Source organism: Triticum urartu, chromosome 2, assembly GCF_003073215.2.
Source record: "Triticum urartu cultivar G1812 chromosome 2, Tu2.1, whole genome shotgun sequence".
Taxonomy (NCBI): Eukaryota; Viridiplantae; Streptophyta; class Magnoliopsida; order Poales; family Poaceae; genus Triticum; species Triticum urartu.
The window spans coordinates 599,510,241-599,528,881 of NC_053023.1; the positions used below are offsets into that span (position 1 = coordinate 599,510,241).

The 18,641-nt window shown below is 44.2% G+C and overlaps 1 protein-coding gene across 1 annotated transcript; it reads right to left on the bottom strand.

Annotated features, from left to right (window-relative positions):
- Positions 1-17,129: 17,129 nt before the first annotated feature.
- Positions 17,130-18,374, bottom strand: LOC125539086 (cytosolic sulfotransferase 8-like). The gene has a single exon (XM_048702456.1). The coding sequence runs from the start codon at positions 18,357-18,359 to the stop codon at positions 17,229-17,231; it is 1,131 nt and encodes a 376-aa protein (XP_048558413.1). The 5' UTR covers positions 18,360-18,374; the 3' UTR covers positions 17,130-17,228.
- Between the last annotated feature and the right edge of the window lie 267 nt (positions 18,375-18,641).

The window sequence follows — 18,641 nt, forward strand, 5'->3', positions numbered from 1 at the left end:
TTACATCTTGTAGTTGATTACTATATGGTTTATTTGGTGGAAGATTATATGTTCAGATCCATTATGCTATTTAATACCCCTCTGATCATGAGCATGTTTATCGTTTGTGAGTAGTTACCTTTGTTCTTGAGGTCACGGGAGAAATCATGTTGCAAGTAATCATGTGAATTTGATATGTGTTCGATATTTTGATAGTATGTTGATAACCCACAAGTATAGGGGCTCGCAACAGTTTTCGAGGGTAGAGTATTCAACCCAAATTTATTGATTCGACACAAGGGGAGCCAAAGAATATTCTCAAGTATTAGCAGCTGAGTTGTCAATTCAACCACACCTAGAAACTTAATATCTGCAGCAAAAGTATTTAGTAGCAAAGTAATATGATAGTAGTGGTAATGGTAGTAAAAGTAATACTTTTGGTTTTATAGTGATTGTAACAGTAGCAACAGAAAAGTAAATAAGCGAAGAACAATGTATGAAAAGCTCGTAGGCATTGGATCGGTGATGGATAATTATGTCGGATGCGATCAATCATGCAACAATTATAACATAGGGTGACACAGAACTAGCTCCAGTTCATCAATGTAATGTAGGCATGTATTCCGAATATAGTCATACGTGCTTATGGAAAAGAACTTGCATGACATCTTTTGTCCTACCCTCCCATGGCAGTGGGGTCGTATTGGAAACTAAGGGATATTAAGGCCTCCTTTTAATAGAGTACCAGACCAAAGCATTAACACAAAGTGAATACATGAACTCCTCAAACTACGGTCATCACCAGTAAGTATCCCGATTACTATCACTTCGGGGTTAACGGATCATAACACATAATAGGTGACTATGGACTTGCAAGATAGGATCAAGAACTCACATATATTCATGAAAACATAATAGGTTCAGATCTGAAATCATGGCACTCGGGCCCTAGTGACAAGCATTAAGCGTAGCAAAGTCATAGCAACATCAATCTCAGAACATAGTGGATACTAGGGATCAAACCCTAACAAAACTAACTCGGTTACATGATAAATCTCATCCAACCCATCACTGTCCAGCAAGCCTACGATGGAACTACTCACGCACGGCGGTGAGCATCATGGAATTGGTGATGGAGGATGGTTGATGACGACGATGGCGATGGATTCCCCTCTCCGGAGCCCCGAACGGACTCCAGATCAGCCCTCCCGAGAGAGTTTAGGGCTTGGCGGCGGCTCCATATCATAAAATGCGATGAATTATTCTCCCAGATTTTTCTCTCCCCGAAAGTGAATATATGGAGTCAAGGTGGACGTCGGTGGAGCATCAAGGGGCCCACGAGGCAGGGGGCAGGCCCAGGGGGTAGGCGCACCCCCACCCTCGTGGACAGGGTGTGGGCCCCCTGACGTGGATTCTTCTTCCAGTATTTTTTATATATTCCAAAAATAATCTCCGTTGATTTTTCAGTTCATTCCGAGAACTTTTATTTCTGCACAAAAATAACACCATGGCAATTTTGCTAAAAACAGCGTCAGTCCGGGTTAGTTCCATTCAAATCATGCAAGTTAGAGTCCAAAACAAGGGAAAAAGTGTTTGCAAAAGTAGATACGACGGAGACATATCATCTCCCCCAAACTTAAACCTTTGCTTGTCCTCAAGAAATTCAGTTGATAAACTGAAAGTGATAAAGAAAAACTTTTACAAACTCTGTTTGCTCTTATTGTTGTAAATATATAAAGCCAACATTCAAGTTTTCAGCAAAGATTATGAACTAACCATATTCACAATAACATTTAGGTCTCATGTTTAATCATATCAATGATATAATCAACTAGCGAGCAATAATAATAAATCTCGGATGACAACACTTTCTCAAAACAATCATAATATGATATAACAAGATGGTATCTCGCTAGCCCTTTCTGAGACCACAAAACATAAATGTAGAGCACCTTTAAAGATCAAGGACTGACTACACATTGTAATTCATGGTAAAAGAGATCCAGTCAAGTCATACTCAATGTAAACTAACAGTAATGGATGCAAATGACAGCGGCGCTCCCTAACTGGTGATTTTTAATAAGAGGGTGATGACTCAACATAAAAGTAAATAGATAGGTCCTTCTCAGAGGGAAGCGGGGATTTGTAGAGGTGCCAGAGCTTGATTTTGAAATAGAGATGAATAATATTTTGAGCGGTATACTTTCATTGTCAACATAACAACCGAGAGATCTCGATATCTTCCATGCTACACACATTATAGGTGGTTCCCAAGCAGAATGGTAAAGTTTATACTCCCCCACCACCAACAAGCATCAATCCATGGCTTGCCCGAAACAATGGGTGCCTCCAACTAACAACAATCCTGGGGGAGTTTTGTTTGCAATTATTTTGATTTGATTTGAGCATGGGACTAGGCATCCCGGTGACCAGCCATTTTCTCGTGAGTGAGGAGCGGAGTCCACTCCTCTTGAGAATAACCTGCCTAGCATGGAGGATACAAACAGCCCTAGTTGATACATGAGCTATTCGAGCATACAAAACATAATGTTTATTTAAAGGTTTAGAGTTTGGCACATACAAATTTACTTGGAACGATAGGTAGATACCGTAAATAGGAAGGTATGGTGGACTCATATGGAATAACTTTGGGGTTTATGGAATTGGATGCACAAGCAGTATTCCCGCTTAGTACAAGTGAAGGCTAGAAAAAGACTGGGAAGCAACCAACTAGAGAGCCATAACAGTCATGAACATGCATTAAAATTAATCAACACCGAATGCAAGCATGAGTAGGATATAATGCACCATGAACATAAATACCGTAGAGGCTATGTTGATTTTGTTTCAACTACATGCGTGAACATGTGCCAAGTCAAGCCACTCGAATCGTTCAAAGGAGGATACCACCCCATCATACCACATCACAACCATTTTAATAGCATGTTGGCACGCAAGGTAAACCATTATAAACTCCTAGCTAATTAAGCATGGCATAAGCAACTACAATCTCTAATTGTCATTGCAAACATGTTTCTTTCATAATAAGCTAAATCAGGAACGATGAACTAATCATATTTACAAAAACAAGAGAGGTCGAGTTCATACCAACTTTTCTCATCTCAATCAGTTCATCATATATCGTCATTATTGCCTTTCACTTGCACGACCGAACGGTGTGGATAATAATAATAGTGCACATGCATTGGACTAAGCTGGAATCTGCGAGCATTCAATACATGGGAGAAGACAAGGTAATATGGGCTCTTTGTTAGATAAACAATAATACATATAAGAGCCTCTCAACATTTTCATTATGGTCTTCTCCTCTCGACCCCCAAAGGAAAGAAAAGAAACAAAACTATTTACACGAGAAAGCTCCCAACAAGCAAGAGAAGAACGAATTTTTTTTTGGGTTTTCTTTTTTAATTACTACTACTACAGGCATGAAAAGTAAACTAACTAAAAGCTACAACTATTTTTTGGTTTTTCTTAAGGTTCTTCAAACACACAAGAAGAAAGCTTAAAAAGAAAATAAACTAACCTGGATGATACAATGAAAAAATATGAGCACCGACAACTGGCATGAGTGTGTGAACATGAACGTAATGTCGGTGAGAGATACGTACTCCCCCAAGCTTAGGCTTTTGTCCTAAGTTGGTCTATGCCCATGGATCAAAACTGTAGTTGGGGTCGTACTGAGAAGGGTCCTCAGATTGCCACTGGCTGGCGATCTCCTCCGGATTCCACTGATAAACAGGCTGACGGTGAGGGTCAGATGGTGGCTCCGACTCTACAGCTGACATCTGGCTACGGTAGGCATGAATGGCCTCCAGCAGAACAAGGTATATGCCTGAAAATATGTTGAACAAAGAGGGCCCAGGCAAGGTAATAAACTCACAATATTTTTTGTTAAATATCAAATTATATTTGAGTGTCTTATTCTTATCCTTAACAATAAACTCATGTGCTACCATACTCTTATAACCTAGAGCAATAGGAGGCATCAACTTTTCCTCTTTCTCATAATGCCTGATAGGTATGTTAAAGTGTGCAGCAAGGCGCAAGGCAAAGATGCCTCCGAGGACGGGGCCCTTAGTACGGTTCAGATTTAACTGTTTAGCAACAATAGCTCCTAAACGGAAAGTAGTATCCTGAAACAAGGCATGGCGCAAAATAACAATATCAGGGGCACTAAGGTTTCCACAGTTCCGGCGACCAATTACGCATCTACTAGCAAATATTGTGGAGTAACGTAGAACAGGAAAATGTATATATGCTAGTGATTCTCGCATCAGAAACTTTCCTCGTTTCCCCTACAACAATCATATCAATAAATCCCTCCACATCATTACGATGTGGTTCCTCTATGCTGCCCTCAAAGGGTATCAAACAAATCTGGCAAAAATCATAAAGTGACATCTCCTTATGCTCATCATATAAATAAAATTCCACTGAAGGTGGTGATCTCCTAGCATGCAAATGAAAATTTTGCACAAAGATATTGGTGAGTAAGAGGTACTGTTCACACTGGACGTGTAGGAAGGTGGTGAGGCCTGCATTCTCAGCCAAATGATAAAAATCTTCATGAATCCCAGCTACTCTCAAGAACACATCACAAGGCCATTCACATGGCTGAACCTCCGCGGTATGAGGGAGATTATACTTGGGCTTCTTGTTCTCTTCACTTTGCTTATCCTTCGAGCTTCGGCTCGATGAGCCCCTCAAAAATCTCTTCATGTTTTTCTGAAATTTTCTGAAATTTTTAGTAACGTAAAATAAAAGTGAACCAAACTCAACAAGATTGATAGCAACTACTCCTACAAGTGCCTAGAGGCTATATCATGCATTAAAACTACTTTTGACCACATAAATTTGACATGCAAGCTCAAGAACAGGGTCACCTAAGGAGCAAAAATTTGCAATGAATAAAGCACTAGAACAAAAACTAATTGGACCATTGGAGGAGTCACATACCAAAGAACAATCCCCCAAAGCAGTTTTGTGAGATGAGCTTTGAGCAAGGAGATCGAAAATGGCAGTAAGATGAGCAAGAACTCGGGTTTGAGCTGGCTAGTGATTTTTTCTAGAGCAAGACGAAGTGTGTGGGTGCAAGGATAAGTGGAGGGGACCCACGTGGGGTCCACGAGGCAGGGGGCACGCCCAGGGGGTGGGCGTGCCCTCCACCCTCGTGGGCACGTGGCTACTCCCCCTGCTGTGTTCTCAGTGCCAGATATTCTCAAATATTCTAGAAAAAATCATATTTGATTTTCAGGGCATTTGGAGAACTTTTATCTTCGGGGTATTTTTTATTGCATGAATAATTCAGAAAATAGACAGAAAATACTATTTTTGCTTTATTTAATATAAATAACAGAAAGTAAAAGGAGGGTACAGAGAGTTGTGCTTTCTAACTTCCTCCATCTCATGCTCATCAAAAGGAATCCACTAACAAGGTTGATCAGGTCTTGTTAACAAACTCATTTCGAATAACATGAAACCGAAGAAATTTGGAATAACACTAGGTTACCTCAATGGGGATATGCACATCCCCAACAATAAAATATCATATTTCTTCTTGACAGTAGGAAGAGGAAATTCAAAACCTCCAATAGTGATTGTTGAAATTTTTCCAATAGAATTGATGTTGTGGACTTGAGGTTGTTTCCTCGGAAAGTGTACCGTATGCCCATTACCATTAACACGAAAAGTGACATTGCCTTTGTTGCAATCAATAACAGCCCCTGCAGTATTCAAAAAGGGTCTACCAAGGATAATCGACATACTATCATCCTCGGGAGTATCAAGAATAACAAAGTTCGTTAAAATAGTAACGTTTGCTCACAACAGGCACATCCTCACAAATACCGACAGGTATAGCAGTTGATTTATCAGCCATTTGCAAAGATATTTCAGTAGGTGTGAACTTATTCAAATCAAGTCTACGATATAAAGAGAGAGGCATAACACTAACACCGGCTCCAAGATCACATAAAGCAGTTTTAACATAGTTTCTTTTAATGGAGCATGGTATAGTTGGTACTCCTGGATCTCCTAGTTTCTTAGGTATTCCACCTCTAAAAGTATAATTAGCAAGCATGGTGGAAATTTCAGCTTTCGGTATCTTTCTTTTATTAGTAACAATATCCTTCATGTATTTAGCATAAGGGTTCATTTTAAGCATATCAGTCAAATGCATACACAAAAAGATAGGTCTAATCATTTCAGCAAAGCGCTCAAAATCCTCATCATCCTTTTTCTTGGATGGTTTAGGAGGAAAAGGCATGGGTTCCTGAACCCATGGTTCTCTTTCTTTACCGTGCTTCCTAGCAACGAAGTCTCTCTTATCATAATGTTGATTCTTTGATTGTGGGTTATCAAGATCAACAGGAGGTTCAATCTCTACATCATTGTCATTGCTAGGTTGAGCATCAACATGAACATCATCATTAACATTATCACTAGGTTCATGTTCATTACCAGATTGTGTTTCAGCATCAGAAATAGAAATATCATTGGGATTCTCAGGTGTGTCTACAACTGGTTCACTAGAAGCATGCAAAGTCCTATCATTTTTGTTTTTCTTCCTTTTAGAAGGACTAGGTGCATCAACATTAGTTGTCTAAGAATCTTGCTCAATTCTCTTAGGATGGCCCTTGGGGTACAAATGTTCCTGAGTCATTTTACCACCTCTAGTCATAACTCTAACAGCATTATCATTCTTCTTATTATTTAATTCATTGAGAAAATCATTCTGAGCTTTAAGTACTTGTTCTACTTGAGTGGTAACCATAAAAACATGTTTACTAATAAGTTTAAGTTCACCTTTAACTCTAGACATATAATCACTCAAGTGTTCAAGTGTATCAGCATTTCAATTGTCTACCAACATAAGCATTGAAATTTTCTTGTTTATCCATAAAGTCATCAAACTCATCCAAGCATTGGCTAGCAAACTTAGTAATTGGAACTTCACACTTATCAAATCTATAGAGAGAATTTACCTTTACTACCTGTGTTGGGTTATCAAGACCATGTATTTCTTCAATAGGCGGTAAATTCTTAACATCTTCAACTTTAATACCTTTTTCTTTCATAGATTTCTTTGCCTCTTGCATATCTTCAAGACTGAGAAATAGAATACCCCTTTTCTTCGGAGTTGTCTTAGGAGTTGGTTCAGGAAGTGTCCAATTATTTTCATTAGTCAACATATTATTCAAGAGCAATTCAGCTTGATCAACAGTTCTTTCCCTGAAAACGCAACCAGCACAACTATCCAGGTGGTCTCTGGAAGTATCGGTTAGTCCATTATAAAAGATATCAAGTATTTCATTTTTCTTGAGAGGATGATCAGGCAAAGCATTAAGTAATTGGAGAAGCCTCCCCCAAGCTTGTGGGAGACTCTCTTCTTCAATTTGCACAAAATTATATATTTCCCTTAAGGCAACTTGTTTCTTATGAGCGGGGAAATATTTAGCAGAGAAGTAATAAAGCATATCCTAGGGACTACGCACAAAACCAGGATCAAGAGAATTAAACCACGTTTTAGCATCACCCTTTAATGAGAATATAAACAACTTAAGGATAAATTAATAGCGAGTTTTCTCATCATGTGTAAACAGGGTGGCTATATCATTTAATTTAGTAAGATGTGCAACAACACTTCCAGATTCATAGACATAAAAAGGATCAGATTCAACCAAAGTAATTATCTCAGGGTCGACAGAGAAATAATAATCATTATCAATAATAAAGATAGGTGAAGTAGCAAAAGCAGGGTCATATTTCATTCTAGCATTCAAAGACTTTTCTTTAAGCTTAGCTAATAATTTCTTAAGATCGGATCTATCATTGCAAGCTAAGAAGTATCTAGCAGTTACTTCATCCATAACATAACCCTCAGGAACAACAGGCAATTCATATCTAGGGGGAGAATCTTCATCATCACTTTCATCAATATTATCAGTTTCAATAATTTCATTCTCTCTAGCCTTAGCTAGTTGTTCATCAAGAAATTCACCTAATGGCATAGTATTATCAAGCATAGAAGTAGTTTCATCATAAATATCATGCAAAGCAGAAGTGGCATCATCAATAACATGCGACCTATCATAATCAATAGCATGTGTAGGTATCGCAAGTTTACTCAAAACAAAAGGTGAATCAAGTGCAGAGCTAGATGGCAGTTCCTTACCTCCCCTCGTAGTTGAGGGAAAAATCTTGGTTCTTTGATCTTTCAAGTTCTTCATAGTGATCAGCAGATATAAATCCCAAGTGACTCAAAGAATAGAGCTATGCTCCCCCGCAACAGTGCCAGAAAATAGTCTTGATAACCCACAAGTATAGGGGATCGCAACAGTTTTTTAGGGTAGAGTATTCAACCAAAATTTATTGATTCGACACAAGGGAAGCCAAAGAATATTGTCAAGTATTAGCAGCTGAGTTGTCAATTCAACCACACCTGGAAAATTAATATCTGTAGCAAAGTATTTAGCAGCAAAGTAATATGATAGTAGTGGTAACGGTAGTAAAAGTAATATTTTTGGTTTTATAGTGATTGTAACAGTAGCAACGGAAAAGTAAATAAGCGAATAACAATGTATGAAAAGCTCGTAGGCATTGGATCGGTGATGGATAATTATGTCGGATGTGATCAATCATGCAACAGTTATAACATAGGGTGACACAAAACTAGCTCCAGTTCATTAATGTAATGTAGGCATGTATTCCAAATATAGTCATACATGCTTATGGAAAAGAACTTGCATGACATCATTTGTCCTACCCTCCCGTGGTAGTGGGGTCCTATTGGAAACTAAGGGATATTAAGGCCTCCTTTTAATAGAGTACCAGACCAAAGCATCAACACAAAGTGACTACATGAACTCCTCAAACTACGGTCATCACCGGTAAGTATCCCGATTATTGTCACTTCGGGGTTAACGGATCATAACACATAATAGGTGACTATAGACTTGCAAGATAGGATCAAGAACTCACATATATTCATGAAAACATAATAGGTTCAAATCTGAAATCATGGCACTCGGGCCCTAATGACAAGCATTAAGCATAGCAAAGTCATAGCAGCATCAATCTCAGAACATAGTGGATACTGGGGATCAAACCCTAGCAAAACTAACTCGATTACAAGATAAATCCCATCCAACCCATCACTGTCCAGCAAGCCTGCGATGGAATTACTCACACACGACGGTGAGCATCATGAAATTGATGATGGAGGAAGGTTGATGATGTCGATGGCGACGGATTCCCCTCTCCGGAGCCCCGAACGGACTCCAGATCAGCCCTCACGAGAGAGTTTAGGGCTTGGCGGCGGCTCCGTATCATAAAATGCGATGAATCCTTCTCCCTGATTTTTTTTCTCCCCGAAAGTGAATATATGGAGTCAAGGTGGACGTCGGTGGAGCATCAGGGGGGCCATGAGGCAGGGGGCGTGCCCAGGGGGGTAGGCACGCCCCCACCCAAGTGGACAGGGTGTGGGCCCCTGACGTGGATTCTTCTTCCAGTATTTTTTATATATTCCAAAAATAATCTCCGTTGATTTTCAGGTCATTCCGAGAACTTTTATTTCTGCACAAAAATAACACCATGGCAATTCTGCTGAAAACAGCGTCAGTCCGGGTTAGTTCCATTCAAATCATGCAAGTTAGGGTCCAAAACAAGGGCACAAGTGTTTGGAAAAGTAGATATGATGGAGACATATCATATGTATGTTGTGATTCCGTTAGTAGTGTCATGTGAACGTCGACTACATGACACTTCACCATATTTGGGCCTAAGGGAATGCATTGTGGAGTAGCAATTAGATGGTGGGTTGCAAGAGTGACAGAAACTTAAACCCCAGTTTATGCGCTATTCCGTAAGGGACCGATTGGATCCAAAAGTTTAATGCTATGGTTAGAATTTATTCGTAATACTTTTCTCATAGTTGCAGATGCTTGCGGGAGGGTTAATCATAAGTAGGAGGTTTTTTCAAGTAAGAACAGCACCTAAGCACCGGTCTACCCACATATCAAATTATCAAAGTAGTGAACACAAATCAACCCAACATGATGAAAGTGACTAGATGAAATTCCCATGTACCCTCAAGAACACTTTGCTTATCATAAGAGACCATTTTGGCATGTCCTTTGCCTCAAAAGGATTGGGCTACCTTGCTGCATACTTGTTGCTATTATTGTTACTTGCTCGTTACAAATTATCTTGCTATCAAACTACTCGCTACTTACAATTTCAGCACTTGCAGACATTGCGTTACTGAAAACTACTTGTCATTTCCTTCTGCTCCTCGTTGGGTTCAACACTCTTACTTATCGAAAAGAGCTACAATTGATCCCCTATACTTGTGGGTCATCGCCCACTGCTCCTTGTTGTCGCTCCCGAAGCTCTTCTTCATGTCCTCCACCGCCAGCCACACGTGCGGCAGCGGCAGAGTCCCCCTCGCAACCACTGTCACGACGGCGGCAGTCCTGCGCCAGCCTCCATCCTCACCGAGCACAAGCACGATCACGACAGCAGTCGGTCATGGTGCGGCACGGCGAGAGCACCGGGTGGAAGGCCGTGTGTGGTGCGCATTGGTGGCACCATCATTTTTGGTGTGGTCACCATTGTCTCGTAGACATGCATGTTAGATGTTTGATGAAATGCATAAACCAAAAAGTAACTTTACTCTGCTAAATTTAGGGGATCGTCTAGAACTGACCAAAACTTAGTGGAGTAAATATACTCCACTAAGAGTTTTACTCCGCTAACTTTTAAGGGATCGGTTAGATTTTCCCTAAGATGCCCTCTCTCCCATCGACAGGGATACAAGGCGATGCGACGGTGGCTAGAAGCGGGATGATGTGCAGGTCTGCAAGATAGTCGGTGCTCTTCGGACGCCAGGATCCGGCTAGCGAAACGTCATCGACCGACAGCGAGGTTGTTGTGAGCGATGAATTTGATGAAAAGTTTGTGTATACTCTCGTTGATATGCGAGCGACGTGCCCTCCACAACCTTCATGTTCCCTCCGTGTTATCTTTGTGCCGTCGTCGGCCCATTCATGCTCACCTCTCGACCTCCACCTTCGCGGCGTGGATCTGTCAGTCATGAGCTTAACTACCTCCGGGCGCCACGAGCTCAGTCCATGCGAGCTCCACCAGCTTTGACATCGTGAGCTCCATCTCATCGTGAAGTTCGGGGCATATTTGGTAGGCTGCATGAGGCCCAGCTGAAGGAAAGATGCCCTAGAGGCAATAATAAGGTTGTTATTTTATATTTCCTTATTCATGATAAAGGTTTATTATTCATGCTAGAATTGTATTGATCGGAAACCTTAATACATGTGTGAATACATAAACAAACACTGTGTCCCTAGTGAGCCTCTACTAGACTAGCTCGTTGATCAAAGATGGTTAAGGTTTCCTAACCATTGACATGAGTTGTCATTTGATAATGGAATCACATCATTAGGACAATGATGTGATGGACAAGACCCATCCTTTAGCTTAGCATTATGATAATTCAGTTTATTGCTATTGCTTTCTTCATGTCAAATACATATTCCTTCGACTAAGATTATGCAACTCCCGGATACCAGAGGAATACCTTGTGTGCTATCAAATGTCACAACGTAACTGGGTGATCATAAAGATGCTCTACAGGTATCTCCGAAGGTGTTTCTTGAGTTGGCATGGATCGAGATTAGGATTTGTCACTCTGAGTATCAGAGAGGTATCTCTGGGCCCTCTCGATAATACACATCATAAGAAGCCTTGCAAGCAAAGTGACTAATGAGTTAGTTACAGGATGATGTATTATGGAACGAGTAAAGAGAGTTGCCGGTAACGAGATTGAACTAGGTATGAAGATACTGACGATCGAACCTCGGGCAAGTAACATACCGAAAGACAAAGGGAATAACGTATGTTGTCATAAAGGTTCGACCGATAAAGATCTTCGTAGAATATGTAGGAGCCAATATGGGAATTTAGGTTCCGCTATTGGTTATTGACCGGAGAGGTGTCTCGGTGATGTCTACATAGTTCTCGAACGCATAGGGTCCGCACGCTTAACGTCCGATGACGATATTGTATTATACGAGTTATGTGATTTGGTGACTGGATGTTGTTTCGAGTACCGGATGAGATCACGGACATGACGAGGAGTCTCGAAATGGTAGAGAGGTAAAGATTGATATATAGGACGATAGTAGTCGGACACCGGAAGTGTTCCGGGGGGTACCGGGTACATATCGGGTCACTGGGAGGAATTCGGACACCCCCGGCAAAAGATATGGGCCTTATGGACCAAGAGGGGAAACGCACCAGCCACAAGGGGCTGGTGCGCCCCCATATGGGTCGAACCAGAGGAGAAGGAAAGAGGGGAAGGGAGAAGGAAAGGCGGGGATTCGGCCTCCCCCTTCCTTCCCTCCTCCCTCCTCTTTCCTTCCCCCTCTGATAAATAAGGAAGGGGCATTGGCCATGGGAAGACCCCAAGTAGGATTCGGACTACTTGGTCGCCTCCTGGCTGCCTCCCCTCCCCCTCCAACCTATATATATGTAGGGGAGGGGGGCTAGCACACACCAGACAATTACCTAGCCGTGTGCGGCGCCCCCCTCCACCGTTTACACCCTCGGTCATATTTTCGTAGCGCTTAGGCAAAGCCCAACGAGGATCACTTCACCATCACCGTCACCACACTGTCGTGCTAAGGAAACTCATCTACTACCTCGACGTCTTCCTGGATCAAGAAGGCGAGGGACTTCACTGAGTTGAAAGAGTGCAGAACGCGGAGGTGTCATGCGTTTGGCACTTGATCGGATGAAGCGCCAAGAAGTTCAACTACATCAGCCGTGTTGAGAAACTCTTCTGCTTACAATCTACGAGGGTACATAGGCACACGCTCCCCCTCGTTGCTATGCATCTCCATGGATAGATCATTACGTGTGCATAGAATTTTGTTTTTGTTTTTCCATGCAACGTTTCCCAACACCAACTAGGCCCATGCACTGCAAAAAATCAGGCATTTGGTAGTCTGGCCTATATGTGTTTCTCGACATGCGTGGAACTTAAAGCAGTCTCGGCCTAAACTGGGGGAAATGACCGATTCGGCCTTTTTCACGAGCCAAGCTCTTGCCAGCGTGTGTTGGGAAGCGTGGGAGACAACGAGGGGTCTCATACCACCTCTCTCCCACCACCGCCTACTCTAATTCGCACCATTCTCCCTCACTCTATCTCATCGCCCGTTTCATGTTCTCCGATGGCCAACCCTCAATCGCGGCGCCCCACTCCCATCCCCATTGGTAGCGGCCCCATCCAAGTCTAGTGAGTGATTGTCGTGGCCTAGCAAGGAATTGACCTCAGGGCGGCTATCCAGGTCACTTCCCCCAACTGCACCAGGCCGCATTCAGTAGCCATTGACTCACTGCCAGCATTCGTGCCGATCAGTGCGGCTGCGGAGGTGGCTCTACGGGAAGCACGTGGGTTGCTGGAAGACCATCGGGCATGCCCGATAGGGGGGTTTACCCTCGTGCGAGGTCTTTCTCCCTTTCTCGGTGTCAAGCCAAAGGAAGTAAGGTCGGATCAGAGCATCGACGACAACACCCTTTTCCTCCACTATGTGTGTATGAGTAGCATTGACGCAGTGGCGAGGACCCTTGGATTAGGCCCTGTAATGGTTGGTCCATCTACGGCGGTCGGACCCCTATTCCCGGCAAGGTTTGGTCCATGACCAGTGTTCCCTTCGGCGGCAACCGCTTCGGTATGCTATCATTTCTCCATGCTCCCGTTACTAGTTAGGGGTTTCTGTTCGTTCTAAATCAATTGGATTTGTTTTGAACCCAACCCATTTGAATCGATTAGGAGCCATGTTATGTGCCTTCTTAGAGAGTGCTTACTAGCTATCATGACAATGCTAGATTGGTAGTTATGTTTTTGCATTGCTATCATGACAATGCTACATTCATAGTTAGGGTGTTCTTGGTATGCTCACAATGCCAGTTAGGGCGTTCTTGGTTGATCACGATGCTAGTTAGGTTGTTGTTATAATCAAAATAGTTGCTAGGTCGTTGGTATGATCACTATAGTGTGTATGCACCATCACATAGTAGGTACTACGTTCTTGCATCATCATAGAAGGATAATGCATGTGCATGCTATAAATAGTAGGACTGATGTGCGTGCATTTGGGGGAGTTCTATGATGTAATGATCATAGCACTGCCCAATTGCAATTGACATGATAAGTGGTAGTTGCAATTGGACAATGCTATGATCAAATAATAGCACTACCCAAGTGCAACTGCCAACGATCATGGCAGTTCTATGATCAGTGCAATTGGTCACTGATCATAGCAATGCACAACTACATTCTACCATGATCAATGCACCATTGCTATTATCACTTCTATGGTGTTGTAATCATAGCAACGGTGCACTAATCATGGTTGAATGCAGTTGGGCATTTCTATGATCAATGCATCATTGCCTCCTTCACTGGTTACTTACTGTCATCCACTAAACTCACAAGGTAGTGAAGATGGACATGGACACTGTAGGTCAAGGTGCGTGGTCATCGCTCGTGCCGAGGGGGGGCGAGGAAATCATCCCGGCAAACTAGTGGCTCAAGTGGGTGGACGTGACAAGCAGGCTAGCTGAATGAGCAAGCCGATGGGTATTAGTCGCATGCCTAGGCTTGGCCACGAGTAGGGGGCATGGAAGACACTCAGGTTCTATGTACCAATAATGGACGTCGAAGACATTTCCATGCTTGTCATCCATGAGGTCTTCCATCTCGTGATGAAGAAATGGTTCGTCCTAAATTCTCCTCACGTCCTCTCGCTATCTGCAAACAAATGGTGTGAGTTCTGGATCCAGGTCCAGCTTCCATGAGCAGATGATGATGGGGAGCTGCTGGGACTACTTTTGACAGAAGCACAAGATCGTCCCTTGCGACCTGCTTGTCCTGAGGCTGTCGGGCCTAGGCTTCATGGTGCAGATCTACAGCGCCGGCACCTCCACCATCTGCAGAGTCAAGGCGACATCAGTCGTGCTCTTCCTCCTCCCTAGTTTGTGTGTGTATGAATTAACTGTCTAGTGTTGGAATTGTTCTGAACTTGTCGTCGGTCGTCAGTTTTCTATTAAACTTGTAATATTTTGCCCAAGTGTCAATGCCTTGGGGCTGTGCAGGGGGTGTCTTTTAAACTGATGTGGTAGTGTGTAATCTGTGGTATGCACTGATATTGTGTGTTAATGGTGTAAGAGTAGTGTTAATTATGTTGATGTTCATATGTGACGTCTATTATGAAGTGTGTTGCATTTGGATGGTAAGGCCACCGCATTTAAAAGGGGTGATCAGAACATCGCAGTGCACACAGCCAAACAGTTGTGATTTGCATCTGCTAACCCATGAAGCACAAATGCAGGCCACCAAATAGGAGGCATAATCTGGTCACTGATGCAACGTAGGCTACCAAACTACATGCACAACATGGTTTTTAGGCTGCATTTGCTCAGCGAGGCTGAGTTAAGTTACACATGCAAAGGGACAAAAAATGGTGCAGCTTACCAAACAAGCCCCTGGTGTCTTTGTTGTAGTTGGAGGCCAATGAGGCATTGGAAAAGAGGGGGAAAATTTAAATTCTGATATGTTGGTCCCACGTGGCAGTCTTAGAGCATCCCTAGCAGTTGTGCTATAAATCGGTACTGCCCCCTAAAATGATTTTGCGGGACCTCGAAGCTCCTAGCAGAATAGATCCAATCAAATGTACTGCATATTTAAAATCTAGTTTACGCTACAAAGTTCCAAGCAACACAACCGGAGTTCCTCGTACAACATACATAGCACAAAACATAGGTCAAACAAATTTAAACCTAGGAAAGGTCGACTCAGTAGTTGACGCCGAGGTAGAACGCCTCCTCCGACCGTGTGGTCCTCCTTTGTGGCGGCAAGCCGCTTGGCGGCTACTTCTTCCCCGGCCGCCACCGTGTTCCTCGCAGCGAGGAGCTCCTCATCCACTTCCCGACACCTCTTGGTGTGCGGCAAAAAATGCTTCGTCAAGCTCGTAGAAGCGAGCCCACGCGCTCCAGCCTTCACTGCAGCAGTGGCAGCCGAGTTCGCGGACCTGATTGTAATGCCATGGCTCGAGCGGACGGCTGGAGCTGGTGGCCTCCGCGTCGTGCACGGCGGCGACCCACCGTGGACCCCACGCCCGTGAGAACCTCTGGCCATGGATCTGCGAGAAAAGGAAAGAATCGGGCGAAATCGCTCATCGGAGAGAAAGAAGATGCTAGAGGGGGCGGAGAATATCCAGGACGTGAACCCTAAAACGCCCTGACCTGTACATACAGTGGCGGAGGGGGATTTGCGGGCCGCCTGCATAATTTTTATGGGTCGGGCCATTTTTACGGGATTTGTTCAGGCCTGAAAAAGGTCAAGAACTTTAAAACCATCGGAATTATAAGGAACGGGCGAGGATATAGCAGATCTGCTAGGGATGCTCTTAGGGAAGAAAAATGGGGGCTAGAAGATGAAGGTTGCTATTAGAGTTGAGTGTAGTATTTAGAGGCTGAAAATGTATAAGCATCTCTTTTTCTGGAGGGAAATGTATAAGCATCTCTATTTTTTCTTCCGGAGTTCTAAAATGGGACTAGCGTTGGAGAGACGCTCTAATCAGTACTGCCTGCCCCCCCAATCCATAATTCCAAACTTGCGGGCGCAATTTCAATATCAACACAATATGCTGCTCCCTTGTTACACGTGATATATACAACCGATATAGATGGCGGTTCAGTAATAGACTAGATGTATAAACATTTTAATTTATTATAGCTGGTTGTGACTTTTTTATATTTTTGGCCGCGTGTGGCATTTGCTTCTTCATGATCTTTTGAGACTACTTGAGGAGATTTTTGAACCTATTTCCTTAATAAAATAGCTGTGTGCATCGATGCAGAGGCCAGGGTTAACCTCTTTTTCTAAAACAAAATGCTGCTCCCTGTTGTCTTGTTGACATATACTAGCGGCACACGTATGCGAATAGGGTCTGTTTAGGACACATCTAGATGTGACATCTAAGCTGATTTTCACTCTGTTTATGGTCTATTTTTTTGTCATAGTTTTTTTTATTTCTTGTTGATGCATTATATACTTGTGGAAGGTTAGATGTGACATTCTTAAAAAACATTTAGATGTGAATTAGACAAACTGATGCGAATATGGATGACACGTGGATATCGAATGCTAGCTAGACAGAGAGACCGAAAGCCCTGAACTTAGCGTCGGTAATGGCGTCAATCTTTCTTGCTGTCTCCGGCGATAGATGGTTCTCCCAATCCCCGACCAGGCCGCGCCGGAAGAACGAGCTGTTCTCCACAGCGCCCAACACAAGCTCCGTCTTGCCGCTCTTGGTCGCTTCGAGCCCGGTCATGTGCTCGAACGAGCACAGCTTGACGACGGCGTCCACCGCGCCGTCTTCCTCCTCCTCCGCGCTGAACGGGCGTCCGACAAACTCCGCCAGCCTCCGCACGTGCGCCGCAGGGTCCCGGCTCATCTCCTCGTACCTGAAGAAGAGCACCCGCTCGGGGTTCGCCAAGTGCGCGCGCCAGTACCCGAGGACGTGGTCCCAGTACGGCCCGGACGCCGACACGCCGTCGCAGAAGTAGCCGGCGGCGGCCTCGACCGAGATCGGCTCCAGCCCGTCCTCGGCCCTGAACTTGTTCACGAAGCTCCACGTCGAGACCAGCGTGTCCTTTGGGTTGCGGCACACGTACACGATCCGGCACCCCGACGCGGCGACCGACCTCGGCAGCGACGCGAGCGGGACGTGCGTGGCGAGGAGCCTCGGGTCCGGGAGCCCGGCGAGGTCCGGGACCCTGTTGCGCGTGTAGAGCTGGTACTCCAGGTGGCGGACGCACTCGTGCGGGCCGACGGAGTTGAAGGGGTGGCCGGGGCCGCCCGGGGCGTGCTCCCTCCGGTGGACCGTGGAGTAGAGGAGCGCCTTCATCCACGTGGTGCCGGACTTGGGCATGGTGGCGACGACGACGTCCGAGGGGCGCGCGGCGAAGCGTGCGTCGGCGACCATCGCGCCGACCATCGGAGGCAGGGTGCTGTACCAGCCCTTCTCGTGGCGGTAGAGCAGGTTCGCCCTGGAGAGGCCCCGGGAGCACGGCCAGGAGGACGCCAGCTCGGTGAACTGCCCGTAGAGCTCCTCGTTGGTTTCGGCATCGCCCTCTTGCGGCGGAATGGCTGGGGTGGAGGAGGAGGAGGACATTGTACGGCAAACAGTCCAAGCCAAGGTATGAGCAGGGATAAGGTAGCGGTAGCACAAGGTGCATCTTATAATAGATAGAGAAGAGTGGCGATGCACATGGAGCATATTGCTCCCGGTACAACTTGTGTTGTGGCTGCAACCACGGCGTATACACAACTCGATCGACAAATCATTTTCTTATCGCCACATCAAATTATTTGGCCACATTCGTCTCCAAACAAGACAACAAGACGGCAGTGATGTTGCCATACTTATATGTTTTGTATTTCCGTAGTTTAATAGGAAAAGATTTCCGTCACCCGGTGGATTACAGGCACTGTGTCCTGCGTGAAATGGACCGAGCAACATACTACATCCTTGTCCTTATCCTTATCTACTCTTCGCATG